General features: G+C 43.3%; 1 protein-coding gene across 1 annotated transcript in view; it reads left to right on the forward strand.

The window, feature by feature from the left end:
* Positions 1-6,206: 6,206 nt before the first annotated feature.
* Positions 6,207-16,201, forward strand: part of ANXA10 (annexin A10) — a 40,111-nt gene continuing 30,116 nt past the window's right edge. The window contains exons 1-3 of the mRNA XM_055579676.1: positions 6,207-6,242; positions 7,329-7,478; positions 13,690-13,771. Coding sequence (XP_055435651.1) covers positions 6,207-6,242; positions 7,329-7,478; positions 13,690-13,771 — 268 coding nt within the window. The remainder of the gene's footprint in view (positions 6,243-7,328; positions 7,479-13,689; positions 13,772-16,201) is intronic.

Below are 16,201 nucleotides of genomic sequence, written 5' to 3' on the forward strand. Positions count from 1 at the left end.
CACTAAATATTTACCAATAATTTGTAGACAATGAGATCACAAATGATGTTTTAACTTTTGTCAGAGACATTCTTATTTACTAACATGATTATACTAAGTGTAGGTTAATTATTTAATGATAAAATATTCCCACCGGAATCTGTTCCATGCATGGAAGGAAGTAAAGGGGATGGTTTTCAAAGTCTGTGACTCAGTATTTTGTTTAAGTTCATTTGTATAAATTTTTAAGATTCCATATGAGTGATATCACACAATATTTGTCTTTCTCTAACTTACTTCGGAGAAGGAAATGGCAACCCACTCCAGTGTTCTTGCCTGGAGAATCCCAGGGACGGGGTAGCCTAGTGGGCTGCTGTCTCTGGGGTCGCACAGAGTCAGACTTACCAGCAGCATCAGCAGCAACTTACTTCACTTAGGACAGTCTCTAACGCCAACCATATTGCAGAAAATGTCATTATCTCATTCTTTTTTTATGACTGAGTAATATTGAACTGTATATATGTACTACATCTTAGAAAATAAAGCCTAGGGTTAGGGCTAGGGTTAGAAAACAAAGCCTGTATATATTGCACATATATATAATATTCTATTCACACATTAAATGTAATCTCTATCTTATCATAATATCATATAGATATCATGATATCTATCAATATTCTATTGTATATAGGTACCACATCTTAGAAAACAAAGCCTGTTTCTTTCTGAAGTAAGTTAGAAAGAGAAAGACAAATACTATATATTAATGCACATATGTGGAATTTAGAAAGACAGTACTGACCATCCTACATGCAGGGCAGCAAAGGAGACACAGACGTAAAGAACAGACTTTTGGACTCAGTGGGAAAAGGCAAGGGTGGGATGATTTGAGAGAATAGCACTGAAACATGTGCATTACCATGTGTAAAATACATGACCAGTGTGAGTTCAATGAATGACTCGGGACACCGAGAGCCAGTGCTGTGGGAAAACCCAGAGGGAGAAGGTGGGGAGGAAGGTCGGTGGGGGTTCAGGATGGGGGACACATGTGTACCTGGGGCTGATTCCTACTGACATATGGCAAAAAACATCACAGTATTATACTTATCCTCCAGTTAAAATAAATAAATCAGTTCAGTTCAGTTCAGTCGCTCAGTCGTGTCCAACTCATTGTGACCCCATGGACCGCAGCACACCAGGCCTCCCTGTCCATCACATGAGTCTACCCAAACCCATGTCCATCGAGTCGGTGATGCCATCCAACCGTCTCATCCTCTGTCGTCCCCTTCTCCTCCTGCCCTCAATCTTTCCCAACATCAGGGTCTTTTCCAATGAGTCAGCTCTTCACATCAGGTGGCCAAAGTATTGCAGTTTCAGCTTCAACATCTGTCCTTCCAGTGAACACCAAGGACTGATCTCCCTTAGGATGGACTGGTTGGATCCCCTTGCAGTCCAAGGGATTCTCAAGAGTCTTCTCCAACACCACAGTTCAAAAGCATCAATTCTTCAGCACTCAGCTTTCTTTGTAGTCCAACTCTCACATCCATACATGACCACTGGAAAAACTATAGCCTTGACTAGACGGACCTTTGTTGGCAAAGTAATGTCTCTGCTTTTTAATATGATATCTAAGTTGCTCATAACTTTCCTTCCAAGGAGTAAGCGTCTTTTAATTTCATGGCTGAAGTCACCATCTGCAGTGATTTTGGAGCCCCAAAAAATAAAGTCAGCCACTGTTTCCACTGTTTCCCCATCTATTAGCCATGAACTGATGGGACTGGATACCATCAATAAATAAATTAAAAAAAAAAAAAACACACACAAACTTAAGGTGACCAAAGTGGAAACACTGGGGATAGTGGTAAATTAGGAGCTTGGGACTGACATATACACACTAATATGTATAAAAGAGATAATCAACAAGGACCTATCGTACAGCACAGGAAAACTCTACCTAATATTCTTATATGGAGAAAGAATCTGAGAGAGAATGAATACATGTATATGTATAACTGAACCACTTTGCTGTTCCTAAAACCAACACTGTGTATGAACCATATTCCAATATAAATTAAATTTTAAAAGCACACAGAGGGGGAGGGTGGATTCAGACCGGAGTGGGTGCTAGTCTGCACCCATCACTAAGCTCTTGATCTTGAACAGAAAGTGACCTAAGCTTCATGCATCTTGTGTGTACTTCTGATTGTTTAATTCCTGGGAGTTAGATAAGGCATCAGTTCAGTTCAGTTCAGTCACTCAGTCGTCTCCGACTCTTTGCGACCCCATGAACTGCAGCATGCCAGGCCTCCCTGTCCATTACCAACTCCCGGAGTTCACTCAGACTCACATCCATCGAGTTAGTGATGCCATCCAGCCATCTCATCCTCTGTCATCCCCTTCTCCTCCTGCCCCCAATCCCTCCCAGCATCAGAGTCTTTTCCAATTAGTCAACTCTGTGCATCAGGTGGCCAAAGTACTGGAGTTTCAGCTTCAGCATCATTCCTTTCAAAGAAATCCCAGGGCTGATCTCCTTCAGAATGGACTGGTTGGATCTCCTTGCAGTCCAGGGGACTCTCAAGAGTCTTCTCCAACACCACAGTTCAAAAGCATCAATTCTTTGGCACTCAGCTTTCTTCACAGTCCAACTCTCACATCCATAATGACCACTGGAAAAACCATAGCCTTGACTAGATGGACCTTTGTTGGCAAAGTAATGTCTCTGCTTTTCAATATACTATCTAGGTTGGTCATAACTTTCCTTCGAAGGAGTAAGCGTCTTTTAATTTCATGGCTGCAGTCACCATCTGCAGTGATTTTGGTAGTAAATTACCATGATTCTTGAGACATACTGGAAACTCAGTGGGTGCCATTATTTCTGGATTGAGGTGCTAAGAATATGGAATTACTTCTGTTTTTCACATGACTTCCTTCCTTCCGGTGTCAGCTTTACTGGGCTGAATCATTCTTACTATGATTTGAAAAGGGTATATAAGTGGTAACTTCTTCTTTTGCCCTTTCTTTCAATTTATAGTTCACTGGGTTTAAAACTTTGAATCCTCAATTGTTTCCTCTGAAGTCTGGAAAGACTGATCAAATGCCTTCTAAAATTTAATTTTATGAAGGAGAGTTCAGATTCCAGTTTGATTATGTCCCTTGTAAGCAACTGGAATATGTATAAATGTTGTCCCTTAAGTGCTGACCTTGATATTTTTCATTAGTATTCCCTGAGACAAGATGGTCCTTCTTTATCACATCACAAGGATGTGATTCTTTCACTGCCTGAATTTTTTATGATGCATTTTTCTCTATTTTTAATTATTTTATATTTATTTTATATAGTGATATGTTATTTTGCTATTGTTATGTATTTATTATGATTATATTATTTATTAGTTTTATTTTATTATTTCTTATTATTGTTTTTCTTCCAGAGTTACGCTCTCTCCTAGGGGTGTATACATTAAATATAATGTCCTAAATTATGTCTCTATATCTTATTGTTTCTTCTGTAATTCATAATCTCAACCCTATGTCTTTTTCTGTTTATTCTGAAAGACCCTGGACAGAGTTACCAAATAGCAATAATCTTCTTACAATCCTCATTCATTGGCATCAGTCATATGAAATGCTTCCAAGATCTTTTAAGCTATGAAACCTAGTCTTTCTGGTAACTTCAGTGACAGTCTTTATTTACTTACAAAACAGTAATAACCCATTGCCTTTTATTCATCCAGACAGAATGTTATTTCAGATTTCCTCATTGTATCATATCAAATGCAGGCTTCCTAGAAATGGCACCAAAGCACTCCAGCAATAAAGCAGATTGAATAGAAGGGGAAGTTCTACCTTGACAGTCTTAACAGTGTCTCAGGGTACAGAGGAAGGCTGGATATTTATGAATTCGGGGGGCTGGCTTAAGGGTATCATTTGACGAGGAGGTGGGGTTCCTAATGGATTGAGCAAGTTCGTGAGCTAAGAGTTCAGGCTGGGAGGACAGATGGAGAGGAGGATTCCAAGGTGAAGGGTTCATTTTCTGTTTTACTTCTGTAACAAAGTATCAGAAAGGTGGAGACAATACCAACGTATCCTCTGACAGCTCTGAAGTCAGGAACCTGAAATCAGTCTCACCAGGCTGCTTTTCCCAGGTCCTCCTGAAGCCTCTGGAAAGGGGGGTCTCTTCACCCTTTCAGCAGCTAGAAGTCGCCTACCTCCCTGCACAATGCCCTTCCTTCATGCTCACAGCCTGTATCGCAGCAGCTTGCTGTCAGCTTCACATCACCTGCTGTAGTCAAATCTCCCTCTGCCTCAATAGGTAGAACTATATTCAGGGCCCCCAGATAATCCAGGATACTCTCCACCTCAAACCCCTTCACTTAATCACACCTACAAACATGGGAGCATCTTAGATTCCTGGGGTTAAGAATTGAATATTTTGAGGCTCCAAGAGAAAGCAGTCATTTGATGCCATCAATTCATTCTGAGGAGGGTTAAGTTTTATAGTGTTCTACTACATATTATTAAGATAATGTTCACAATACCTGTTATTCAGATAAAGTTATCTTCAGTTACATCTTCCTTCATAACTGTTTTCTCAAAATATAAAGTCCTGTGAGGGAAGACACTCTTGGACCACAATCATTAGAGACCATGTGGTTGAATCCAGGTTCCTCCATTCTTTTCTTAAACTCCTTAACATCCATCTACTAAGTTGTAAAGATCTTACAGAAAATAATTTAGTAATTGGTTCATAGTCATAAACACTTCTGCATCAATTTGAGAATATAACTCAGCCTATCTTAATATCAGGGAAGATCCTTTCGAGGAGAGCATGGCAACCCACTCCAATATTCTCTCCTGGAGAATCCCATGAACAGAGGAGTCTGGCGGGTTACAGTTCATAGTGTCACAGAGTCAGACACAACTGAAATGACTTAGCACATCTTAATATCAGTAGTTATGGTAGTCATCAGATCACCAAGCTTTATTTTTATTACATGCTAGATGCATATTTCCTTGGGCTTCCCAGGTGAGTTCAGTGGTCAGTTCTGATGAGGTGGATGAACCTAGAACTTTTATACAGAGTGAAGTGAGTCAGAAAGAGAAAGATAAATACCGTATTCTAACACACATATCAGATCAGATCAGTCGCTCAGTCGTGTTCGACTCTTTGCAACCCCATGAATTGCAGCATGCCAGGCCTCCACATATAGGGAATATAGAAAAATGGTACTGAAGAAATTTATTTACAGGGCAGCAATGGAGAAACAGACATAGAGAATAGACTTATGGACTTGGGCAGAGGGGAGCAGAGGGTGAGATGTATGGAAAGAGTAACATGCAAACATGGAAACTATGTAAAATAGACAGCCAACAGGAATTTGCTGTATGGCTAAGGAAACTCAAACAGGGGTTCTGTAGCAAACTAGAGGGGTAGGATGGGGTGGGAGATGGGAGGGAGGTTCAAAAGGGAGGGGAGATATATATATATATGTATATGTATGTGTGTGTGTGTGTGTGTATATATATATATATATATATATACACACACCTGTGGCTGATTCGTGTGAGGTTTGACAGAAAACAACAAAATTCTGTAAAGCAATTATCGTTTAAAAAAAAAAAAAAAAGAATCCGCCTGCCAGTGCAGGAGACACAGGAGACCCAAGTTCAATCCCTGGGTTGGGAAGATCCCCTGGAGGAGGGCATGGCAACCCACTCCAGTATTCTTGCCTGGAGAACCCCATGGACAGAGGAGCCTCGTGGGCTACAGTCAGGTCGCAAAAGAGTCAGACACGACTGAGTGACTAACACTCTTCATGAGGTTAACTATTAGACATTCTGTTCTTAAATGCACTTCAGTGGCCCAGCCACTGGATCTATTTTTGGCTGTCTTTCTCTAATTTCCTCAACCCCTCGTTCACACACACACATACACACCCCTTTCTTGTTCTAATAGAACTGGCTTAAGAGTAAGAATTTATGCTTTAGAGTTTTGGTTTTACCCACAGGAACCTTTGCAAATAGGGACATTTTCCCTGGCAAAAAGAAATGAGTAAGGGGCCTCAACCATACATGTTATTTTATTTTACATCAACTCCAGCTCTAATGGAAAAAGCACCAGCCAGGAAGATAAATTTGGAGCTGAGTGTGGGCTTCCTGACACACCACTCACTTGGCCCCAGCGCCTCCTCACCTGTGAAATACACTTGACAACCCAGTCTCACGAGATGGCTGCGGCGACTGCCTGGGAAGCCCGGGTGAAGGTGCGCAGAGCACAGCCCGCTTGTGTGGAAAGCGGATTCTGAAGCTGGGGGATGCATGCAGATGCCTTTAGGTCCATACACTTTTCTATTTAGCATTTTACAGACATCCTCAAGGCCCACTTCCTGAATAAGGTGCTGCCCTAAATGCTCTGAAAAGCAGGAAGTGTCACTGCCCTGCAGAAACTAAAAATTTGGAGGAAAAGGTAAATGCAAAAAAATGCAAGGCCATGTTTAATAAGCAAAGTCAGCCACAGGTAACACACGATAAAATCAGGGAAGACTCCACAGAACAGGTACAATCTGAGCTGACTCCAGAGTCTGGGAGGAAAGAGTGTAATTCTGGGTCACCTCCATTCTCGTGACTTCTTGTGTCTCTTCCTAAACTGATGCCTGGAAATCCAAATATTCTTCCTTTTTTCATGAGAATGTTCAATCTCTAACCTTGCACGACCAGTCACATTCAGGTCCATCGTCAATGAAATGCAGGAAGCCCAGTTAAGGAGACTTCGTGCTCTGGGAATACCGGGAGAGTTGGGAGGAACATTTCCCTCTGTGCCGCAGTACTCCGGCCCACTGTTCCAGCTTGTGTGTGTGCTGAGCATCAAGGAAGCAGGAGCAGAGACTGAGATAAGGGTACCCGAGGAAGATGTTGCAGGGGTCCTGCACAGCATTGCAGGAGTGGGTTTCTGTTATTTTGAAGGAAGGAGGAAATTAGGGTCGTTTCCTGATGGGGTACCAACCACTGGCAAGGGATGGCACACGGCTGCACTCTGGAAGGGCGCAGACACTCCTGGGGGGAGGGGAACGTCAGAAGGGACCCCTGCACACGTGGCCTTGGAGCCATCAGTCAAATCCTGAGTGGAGGCTCCCCAGAGTCACGGAGGAGTCTGGGGATGGGAGCGGGTACGGAGGTGGGCACGGGTGGGTGACAGAAGTTCCCTGGGGCTGCAGCGTGGGGCTGTTGTGTGCGGGAGCCGAGAGGTTCAGGAGAGAGGAAGTCAGGCAGGAACTCCCACAGACAGCCTGGGATGGTGCGCAGAGCTCTGCTTACGCGGTTGAAACCTCTGGACTGTGATCTATTCTTAGTCACGGGCAGAGTCGCCGTGGACACTGACTGATGCTCCGAGGTTCAAGCTCTTGCTCTACCCCCACACACTCCTGCTCTGCCCCCGAGGTGGGAGGACGCGCTCTGCTGACGCCCTGCAGCGTGCTCAGGCCAGCCCCCGGGATGTGTGCGTAAATCCCGGTGTCCCGGGATGTTTTTCTCACGTGAACAGCATCCCCACTGTGCACCAGAGCAGAAAACCAGCATGGGAAACCCGGCTCTGGGCGGGGCACTTGAGGCAGAAGGATAAGTGTCGTGTCTGACCCGCAAGGGACCTCTCTGGCTGCGGGGACAGCTCGCTGGGTGTGGGGAGGCTGGCGGGGGGTGGGGTGGGGAGGAGCATCAGGGAAGCAGGAGCAGAGGCTGAGATAAGGGTACCCGAGGAAGGTGTTGCCGGGAGCAGAGGGACTGAAGGACACGCTCCTGGAAGGTGGGAGACGGTGGGTTAATCACCCCATGGTGCTGTTTGTCTCCAAGCCACTGAAATCGTTCAGGAGGTTCTTGCAGACAGGAGTGACAGGTGAGTGGGTGCGGGGTGTTCAGAACTGAGTCAGTGGAGACCAGGGACCAGTGCCCCAAAGGTGAAAATATGCCCATGAATGAAGGCCCAGGACTCCTGGAGGGTATCCTTACAGGGCTCTAAAAATCCTCAGTTCCCTAGAGATCTAGGAATCCCAATAACATTGAAACTACGCTAAGTCATTCACTGAAACCCACCTACTGGCAGGCACCAGTCAGGCCAGCTGACATTTCAAAGTCAAAACTCTTGAGGCTCCCAGGTGGTTAGTGTTCGGGTGATGCAAAGGCAGAGGAGAGAAAGGACTTAAGAGTGGGTGCTGAATAAGGAGCAGCATGGGTTTACTGATCTTGGCCCCTAGGTCAGCTATGAAGATATGAAATATGCACTGATCCATGCACCTATTGATATGAGATGATTAAGATGTTTTTATCAACTTTATGAGCAATCTGTGAGTCTTCCAGTCTGTATTCAGTTCCAGATAATTCTGAAATTTTTCTGTCACTTGAAGAAATCCATTCATTATTCACTCAGGGGAGTAGGTTCTGGAACCAATTTTAAATTTACAAATTACTCATAACCTTCTGCATAGTGAATTGATGAAGCAGTTTGTTCTGTCTTTTTAAAAGGGAGTATGTTTCATTCCTCTGTCAAAATCTAAATTCACAAATGAGTAGAAGTGAAGATCATATTCTGCTTACCTTGCAGTAAGAATTCAAGGGGAAATGACAGGCATTAGGACTTATTTTTAAGTGACACTATGTCTAAATCTGTCAATTTTCAAGGCAAAAAAAAAATTTTTTATGGATAGATGCATTATTTTTTATGTCACATTGGAAAGTGTCCCCTTTTTCAAAATTTCCAATTTGCTCTAAGACGTGAACAAATTAGGAACACATATATTAAAAGGGACTTCACTTTAAGAGGCATACATTCTGAAAAATACCTAACATAACAGTCTCTCACTCTTGCCAATGCAGGAGATATTAGAGATGCAGGTTCGATCCCTGGGTTTGGAAGATCCCCTGGAGGAGGGCATGGCAACCCACTCCAGTATTCTTGACTGGAGAACCCCATGGACAGAGGAGCCTGGTGGGCTACCATCAGACACTTTGGGACCTGGGGTCCCAAAGTCAGACACGACTGAAGCAACTAAGCAACAACAACATCTAAGAGAGCAGGTCTCAAGTTTCCTCATCAGAAGAAAGCCAGACCATGTGAGGTGGCAGATGTGCCAACTGACTGTACTGAGGGGAGCACTTCACCGCACACACAGACATCATAGCACATTGTGCACAACGCCACCTGTCAGTTACATCTTGATGAAACAAGGAAACATGACCATTAAAAGAGGGGGGCAGCATTCCAAGGAACCCTAAGCAGGTACCTTACATGAAACAATGTTGCTGACTCCAAGCTTAACTGAAACATTATAATCGATATGAAATGAGTATAATGATTTAATATGCTATATAAATAGGCATGAATGACAAGAGCTCACTAGAAAACTGTTTGAATTACTGACCATTCACAATTTCTTTTTTACTTTTAGTGTTGAATTTACTTCTAAAACATTTTTAGTGTTTTCTAAGATGAATAGATGAGGAGAGTACTTTAAGTGGCAAAAGAGATGAGACTTGTAAACAGAAAGAAATAATTTTTGCACTATATTGTAAAAATACATTGTATTAATAGTCTGTGTGAGGATTTTAAAAATCTATGAAGAAAAAACTGTGGATTTTTATTTCACATACAAATTTTGTCTAATAAATCACTATAGACAGTTCAAGAGGAGAAGGGGGCAACAGAGGGTGAGATGGTTGGATAGCATCACTGACTCTATGGACATGAATTTGAGCAAAATCCAGGAGATAGTGGAGGATAGGGAAGCCTGGCATGCTGCAGTCTATGGGGTCACAAAGAGTCAGACACAACTTAGCGAGTGAACAACAACTTTCCTTATGTATTACTTTTAGAGCTCTGTATGTGTGTGTGCCTCTTTTTTTTCTTTTGCAAAATATATGAATAGTTTCATTTTATAGCACCCACTCCAGTCGGAATTCTGGAGGACCCCAGTCCAGCCAGGAATGAAATGCTCTACTTTGTGATGGACATTTGTACCTTCAGAGATGAAGGTGGCCTAGGCTACTTACACATATGTAACAATATGTCTCACTGTTTCCAAATACATTTTCTCTTTTACACTTTTAAGACAGGAACAAACTGGGAGACTGGGACTGACACATGAGCAGATGGCCAGTGGGAAGCATCTGTAAAGCACAGAGAGCTCAGCTTGGTGCTCTGTGATGGCCTGGAGGGGTGGGATGGGGGGCTGGGAGGGAGGTTCAAGAGGCTGTATGTATATATATGTAGCTGATTTACTTGCAGCAAGACCGAGGTCACCAGGCAATGAATGGCATTGTCACCCAAGACCTGTGCAACAGCCTTCTAACTCCTACAATGAACATGCCTCAGTGAGCCTTTAGTTTTCCCAGTGAAAAAACTGAGAAAAAGCTACGCAGACAAAAGGGACTTAGTAAAAGACAGTGACAAAGAGCAGAGAATAAATTTCACATTTAAAGGCAGGGCTTGTCTTTCAAAAGTTTAAATCTTAAATTGCTCTAGGATTATAAGATTCAAAAGAAAATAACTGAGGTGAAGAGAACTCAGTCTAGAAGTTTAACTTAGAGTCTGCTTTCTGAACTCAATTTAGTGACTGAAAGAAAAATCAAAGTCTATTTTCTTAATTGAGTTTCATTCACGGGGATGATAGTGAATAGGGAAATAAAACTCATATCGTCTTCTATGCAATAGTGGATAGAAATGAGGGTTGGCTCAAGAAAAGTAAGTTCTGGGTCATCGCCAATAAGCTTGAGATATCCCTCATAACTCAGCTGGTAAAGAATCCACCTGCAATGTAGGAGACCCCAGTTCAATTCCTAGGTCATGAAGACCCACTGGAGAAGGGATAGGCTACCCACTCCTGTATCCCTGGGCTTCCCTTGTGGCTCAACTGGTAAAGAATCTGCCTGCAATGCAGGTAACCTGTGTTCGATCCCTGAGTTGGGAAGATCCCCTGGAGAAGGGAAAGGCTACCCACTCCAGTATTTTGGCTTGGAGAATCCCATGGACTGTATAGTCCCTGGGGTCGCAAAGAATCAGACACAACTGAGCAACTTTCACTTTCACTGATTCAGAAGTGAACTGGACATTGGCGTGCAGACACACGTGTGGGCATCCTAAGGTCCTAAACTATGTCCATATTTTAATCACATATCTGTCCATCTAGGATTTAAAAAGAATGTTTCACAGACACGTTTGTGCCTCTGAGTATAAAAACTTATTAATATTGGTCAAGTGGAACACAAATTGAATTTACTTCTTAGCTTTAACACAGGTGAACAGTGCTCTTACTTCCCCCAAAATCTTTTCATTAATCTTTTGGCAGTGGTATATGCATGTTTCTTAAGACTAGAAACCAGGCTCATCAATTAATTAATTTTCTGCTCTTAGACCATGGGCCCTAGAATGTTGTGTGTTCAGCAGAATTGCTCTGCGAAGCTGCCTGCTCAAGGGCCCAGAGACCCGTCACCATGGGAAGGCTCTTTCCCCATCATTTCTGGGCAAACTCACAACAAACAGGGGGAGCTCCCCTTCTCAGCACACCTGAACTGGCGGTTCCTGCTCCGCATGTGCTCCTACCCAGCCCAGTGCTGCTGGCTCGGGCTCAAGTAAGGGATGCAGAGTCACTCTACTATTGGCACACGACAGAGTGTAAAAGCAGGGGCTTCGGAAGCTCATGTCTTTCTCTGCACCTGCAAGTTTCTGCCAAAAACCCTCCACTCTACCTGCATCATCTAGATTTTTGTGAATTTCAATTCTTGATTCAATATTTCAATTTTATATAATATGACTTTAGGGCCCCTGAATTTTTTTTTTAAAGCTGTGGTGGTAACTGCCACTTCTAACTCATTGTTTATTTTTTATTGGGGTATAGTTGCTTTACAATGTAGCGTTAGTTTCTTCTGTACAGTGAAGTGAATCAGCCACGTGTGTACATATACCCCCTCCCTCTGGGACCTCCCTCGACCCCCCATCCCACCCCTCTAGGTCATCACAGAGCACCGAGCTGAGCTCCCTGTGCTCTATAGCAGCTTCCCACTGGCTATCTGTTTAACACATGGTAGCTGAAGCTCCAATCCTTTGGCAACCTGATGTGAACAGCCAACTCATTGGAAAAGACTCTGATGATGAGAAAGATTGAAAGCAAAAGAAGAGAGTAGCAGAGAATGAGATGGTTGGATGGCATCACTGATTCAATGGACATGAACTTGGGCAAACTCCAGAAGATGGTGGACAAGGAGGCCTGACGTGCTACAGTCCACTGGGGTCACAAAGAGGCAGCCACGACTTAGTGAGGAACAACAAACAACCATTTATACATGTCAACGCTACTCTCTCAGCTTGTCCCCCTTCCCCTCACCCCGACGCCCACAAGTCTATCTCCGACATCTGTGTCTCTCTCTATTTCTGCTCTGCAAATATGTTCATCTGTATCATTTTTCTAGATTCCACATATATGTGTGAATATACAATGTTTATTTTTCTCTTTCTGGGTTAGACCTAAATATAAGACCAGACACTATAAAACTATTAGAGAAAAACCTAGGAAAAACATGCTCTGACATAAACCACAGCAAGATCTTTTTTGACCCACCTCCTAGAGAAATGAAAAGAAAAGCAAAAATAAACAAATGGGACCTATGCTATGCTATGCTATGCTAAGTCGCTTCAGTCATGTCCAACTCTGTGCGACCCCATAGATGGCAGCCCACCAGGCTCCGCCATCCCTGGGATTCTCCAGGCAAGAATACTGGAGTGGGTTGCCATTTCCTTCTCCAATGCATGAAAGAGAAAAGTGAAAGTGAAGTCGCTCAGTCGTGTCCGACTTTTAGCGACCCCATGGACTGCAGTCCACCAGGCTCCTCTGTCCATGGGATTTTCCAGGCAAGAGTACTGGAGTGGGGTGCCATTGCCTTCTCTATATGGGACCTAGGTAAACTTAAAAGCTTTTGCACAGCAAAGGAAATCATAAACAAGAGGGAGAGATATCAGTCAGAATGGGAGAAAATATTTGCAAATGAAGCAAAAGACAAAGGATTAATCTGTAACTCATTTAAATGGCAGAGAAGGCAATGGCACCCCACTCCAGTCCTATTGCCTGGAAAATCCCATGGACGGAGGAGCCTGGTAGACTGCAATCCATGGGGTTGCTAAGAGTCAGACATGACTGAATGACTTCACTTTGACTTTTCACTTTCATGAGTTGGAGAAGGAAATGGCAACCCACTCCAGTGTTCTTGCCTGGAGAATCCCAGGGACAGGGGAGCCTGGTGGGCTGCCGTCTATGGGGTCGCACAGAGTCAGACACGACTGAAGCAACTTAGCAGCAGCAGCATTTAAATGGAATGAAGCCCCATAATAGGGTTCTCTTTTCAGTTTCTAAGTAGTCTCCAATTCCTAAGAAAATGCTTACTGTTTACTAAGAAGACATGTATTTATTTGATTCTTACACTTTTCTACTATCAGTTCTAGTTTCTCAGTTTCTAGATCCCAATACGGGAGAGAACAGGGGATTGAAAAGAACACAACTAAGTCGCCACAACTGACATACAAATAACACATCTGTTTAAAATACCCATGTGTGTGTCTTAGAGTAATTCAAACATATAGAATGTACTTTTGTTTTTATTTATATGAAAAACACGCTGAAGTCTTTGGTGAGAATTACCCAATTCCTCTCTCTCTTTGACCTTCCCCATCAGGTTCAGGGTACCATCTTCCCAGCTCCGAATTTCAACCCCGTGCTGGATGCTGAGTTGCTGGGAGGCGTGCTCCAGGGATTTGGTGAGCCTGGGGATGTCTAGTTCCTTTGGGATCATTTTTTCTGTGTTTTTACCTTATTTTATGACTGTGTGTGCATGCTCACTCAGTCGTGTCTGACTCTGCAACCCCATGGACTGTAGCCACCAGACTCCTCTGTCCATGGATCCTCCAAGCAAGAATACTGGAGTGGGTTGCCATTCCTTCTCCAGCAGATCTTCCCAACTCAGGGATTGAACCCACTTTTCTGTACTGCAGGCAAATTCTTTACCATCTGAGCCACCAGGGAAGCCCTACAGAAGGCAAACACAGATTCAAACAAAAAGCTGGGCAAAGAAATCGAATAAAAAAAATAGAAAAGATGAACAGAATTGCTTTTCACCATTGCACATCTGATCAATATATTTTTGCCTTAAATTCGTAAGTGTCTCACCACTACTACTCAATGAAATTCTTAAGTCAAAGACTTTATCTGGGATAAGCATCCTTTCTCACTATGTCTGTTTTCTAGCCTGTTTCCTTTGCAACCTCCATATCCGACTAAACCAGCCCTCTTTCTGCTGTTTCCCAGGGGCAGCTCCTCTACATCCTGCAAACTGGCCCAGCAACCCCCACCCCACCCCACTGCTCCCCCACCCCACCTGGAAGGCTGTTTTCTTCTCCCATCCACTTGGCATTCAAATTCTCATCTTTCAGGAACCCCCTCAAGTGAGCCTTCTTCTTTATAGCCCTTCTTTGTCCTCCAAACTCTTCAGGCCAGACACCTCCTTCTGCACGGCCCTGCCCCCACCCCCCCTCACCCAGCCTGTTCACCTCTGTCAACTGCAGACCAGTCTGTGAGCTCCCAGGATGGGGAGGCTGGGTCGCCCGCCTTAGAAGTGGATGTCCAATGAACAAACAAGAGTTTAGGAAAGAAATGTAGAGAGAACGGGGAAGTTGTTGAGTTTATTTTTAAAAAAAAAGATTTAATCTTTAAGATTCAACACAGAGCTGTGAGACGTCAACCTGTGCTAAGGAGACTGCTGGTGAGCAGGGAGATAAACACTGACACCAGAACATTTGCACCAAACATACAAAGCCTTTCAGGAAAAAGCGAGCTGCCAGCTTGGAAGACAAGGTTGCTTTTATGAGAGCAATACTATGTGCATGTGTGTGTCTGTGTGTTTGTGTGTGTGTGTGTGTGTGTGTCCACTAGCAGGACCCCAGAGGAAAACAATCAAGAACTTGAATATGCTCTGAAGTCCACTTTAAGAATCTGCACTGCTTCCATTCCTTTTGAAATATCAATCATCACTAGAAAAATCTAAAGGCAGGGTAATAGAAAATTATGGATAAACTCTTACTTCTGGAGAATATTTTGCTTTAAAACTATAGATCAGAGCAATCTACTCATCGAAAAAAAAACTTTTTTTTCTTTGCACCAGTTTCAGTTTTCTTGTCATTGCAATTTTAGGGTCAGAATTCAGATTCACTTCGACACTTGCAGCTTTTTGCTTGTCAGTGTTTTAGCTGAAGGATTCCAGGAGGTTCTGCATGTGACAGCTCAGGCATGCTTCAGGGTGATAGAGCAAGGACACAGGTCAACATGCTTGGATGCTCCTGGCAAAGTTCAACCAAAAATGACAACTGCGAGTGTTCTCCTTGGCTACTGTGGGTTCTTTCCAGCTTTGCTGAGACATAACTGACATACAACAGTGTAAGTTCAAGGTGTATGTACACATGATGATTTGACATGCATGTCGCTAAATGGTTAACCCAGTAAGGTTAGCTTACATATCCTTCTCATCGCATAATTACCATTTTTGTTATTATGCTGAGAACATTCACTGATTACTCTCTCAGCAGCTTTCAACTATGCAATGCAGTACTGTTAACTGTAGTCTTTTCCTTTGCAGAAGCTTTTGAGTTTGATGTAATCCTACTTGATGATTTTTGACTTGGCTCTGTGTTTTATTAATACTTAGAAAAATCAGAAAGCAAAAATATGGTCTGATGCAAATGAAAGGGAGTTGTTGTAATAAAATGTGTCTTACAGTGTATAACAGTTCACCAAGGAAAAGCAGTGCCTCCCAGGTAACGGTCTCTAACAGTGCACTTGCCAAGCCCCAGCTGTGACCAGCTGCTTCCCCCGCCCATGCACGCTTAGAGCACAGAGCACCTGTGTTTATTTTGTCTCAGTTAGCACATGTAACTTCCAGACCATCCCTGTCAGATCCTGGACAACGGGAACTATCTTTGACCTACATGCCTAAATCATGGCAAAGCTGCCCACAAGACAAAACGAATCTCTGTGGGACCCTTGGTGCTACTTAAATTAGATCCAACACCACCTGCCCCTGCCCTTACTCAGCAATAATATGATGTGAGCTGTAGGGTGTGTGTAGACACTATTTATACAAGTGGAGGAAGTGTCCCTTTACACCTCGTGGCTCGTTTTTCCTGTATCTTCCCTGG

The sequence above is a fragment of the Bubalus kerabau genome, chromosome 4 (assembly GCF_029407905.1).
Source record: "Bubalus kerabau isolate K-KA32 ecotype Philippines breed swamp buffalo chromosome 4, PCC_UOA_SB_1v2, whole genome shotgun sequence".
Taxonomy (NCBI): Eukaryota; Metazoa; Chordata; class Mammalia; order Artiodactyla; family Bovidae; genus Bubalus; species Bubalus kerabau.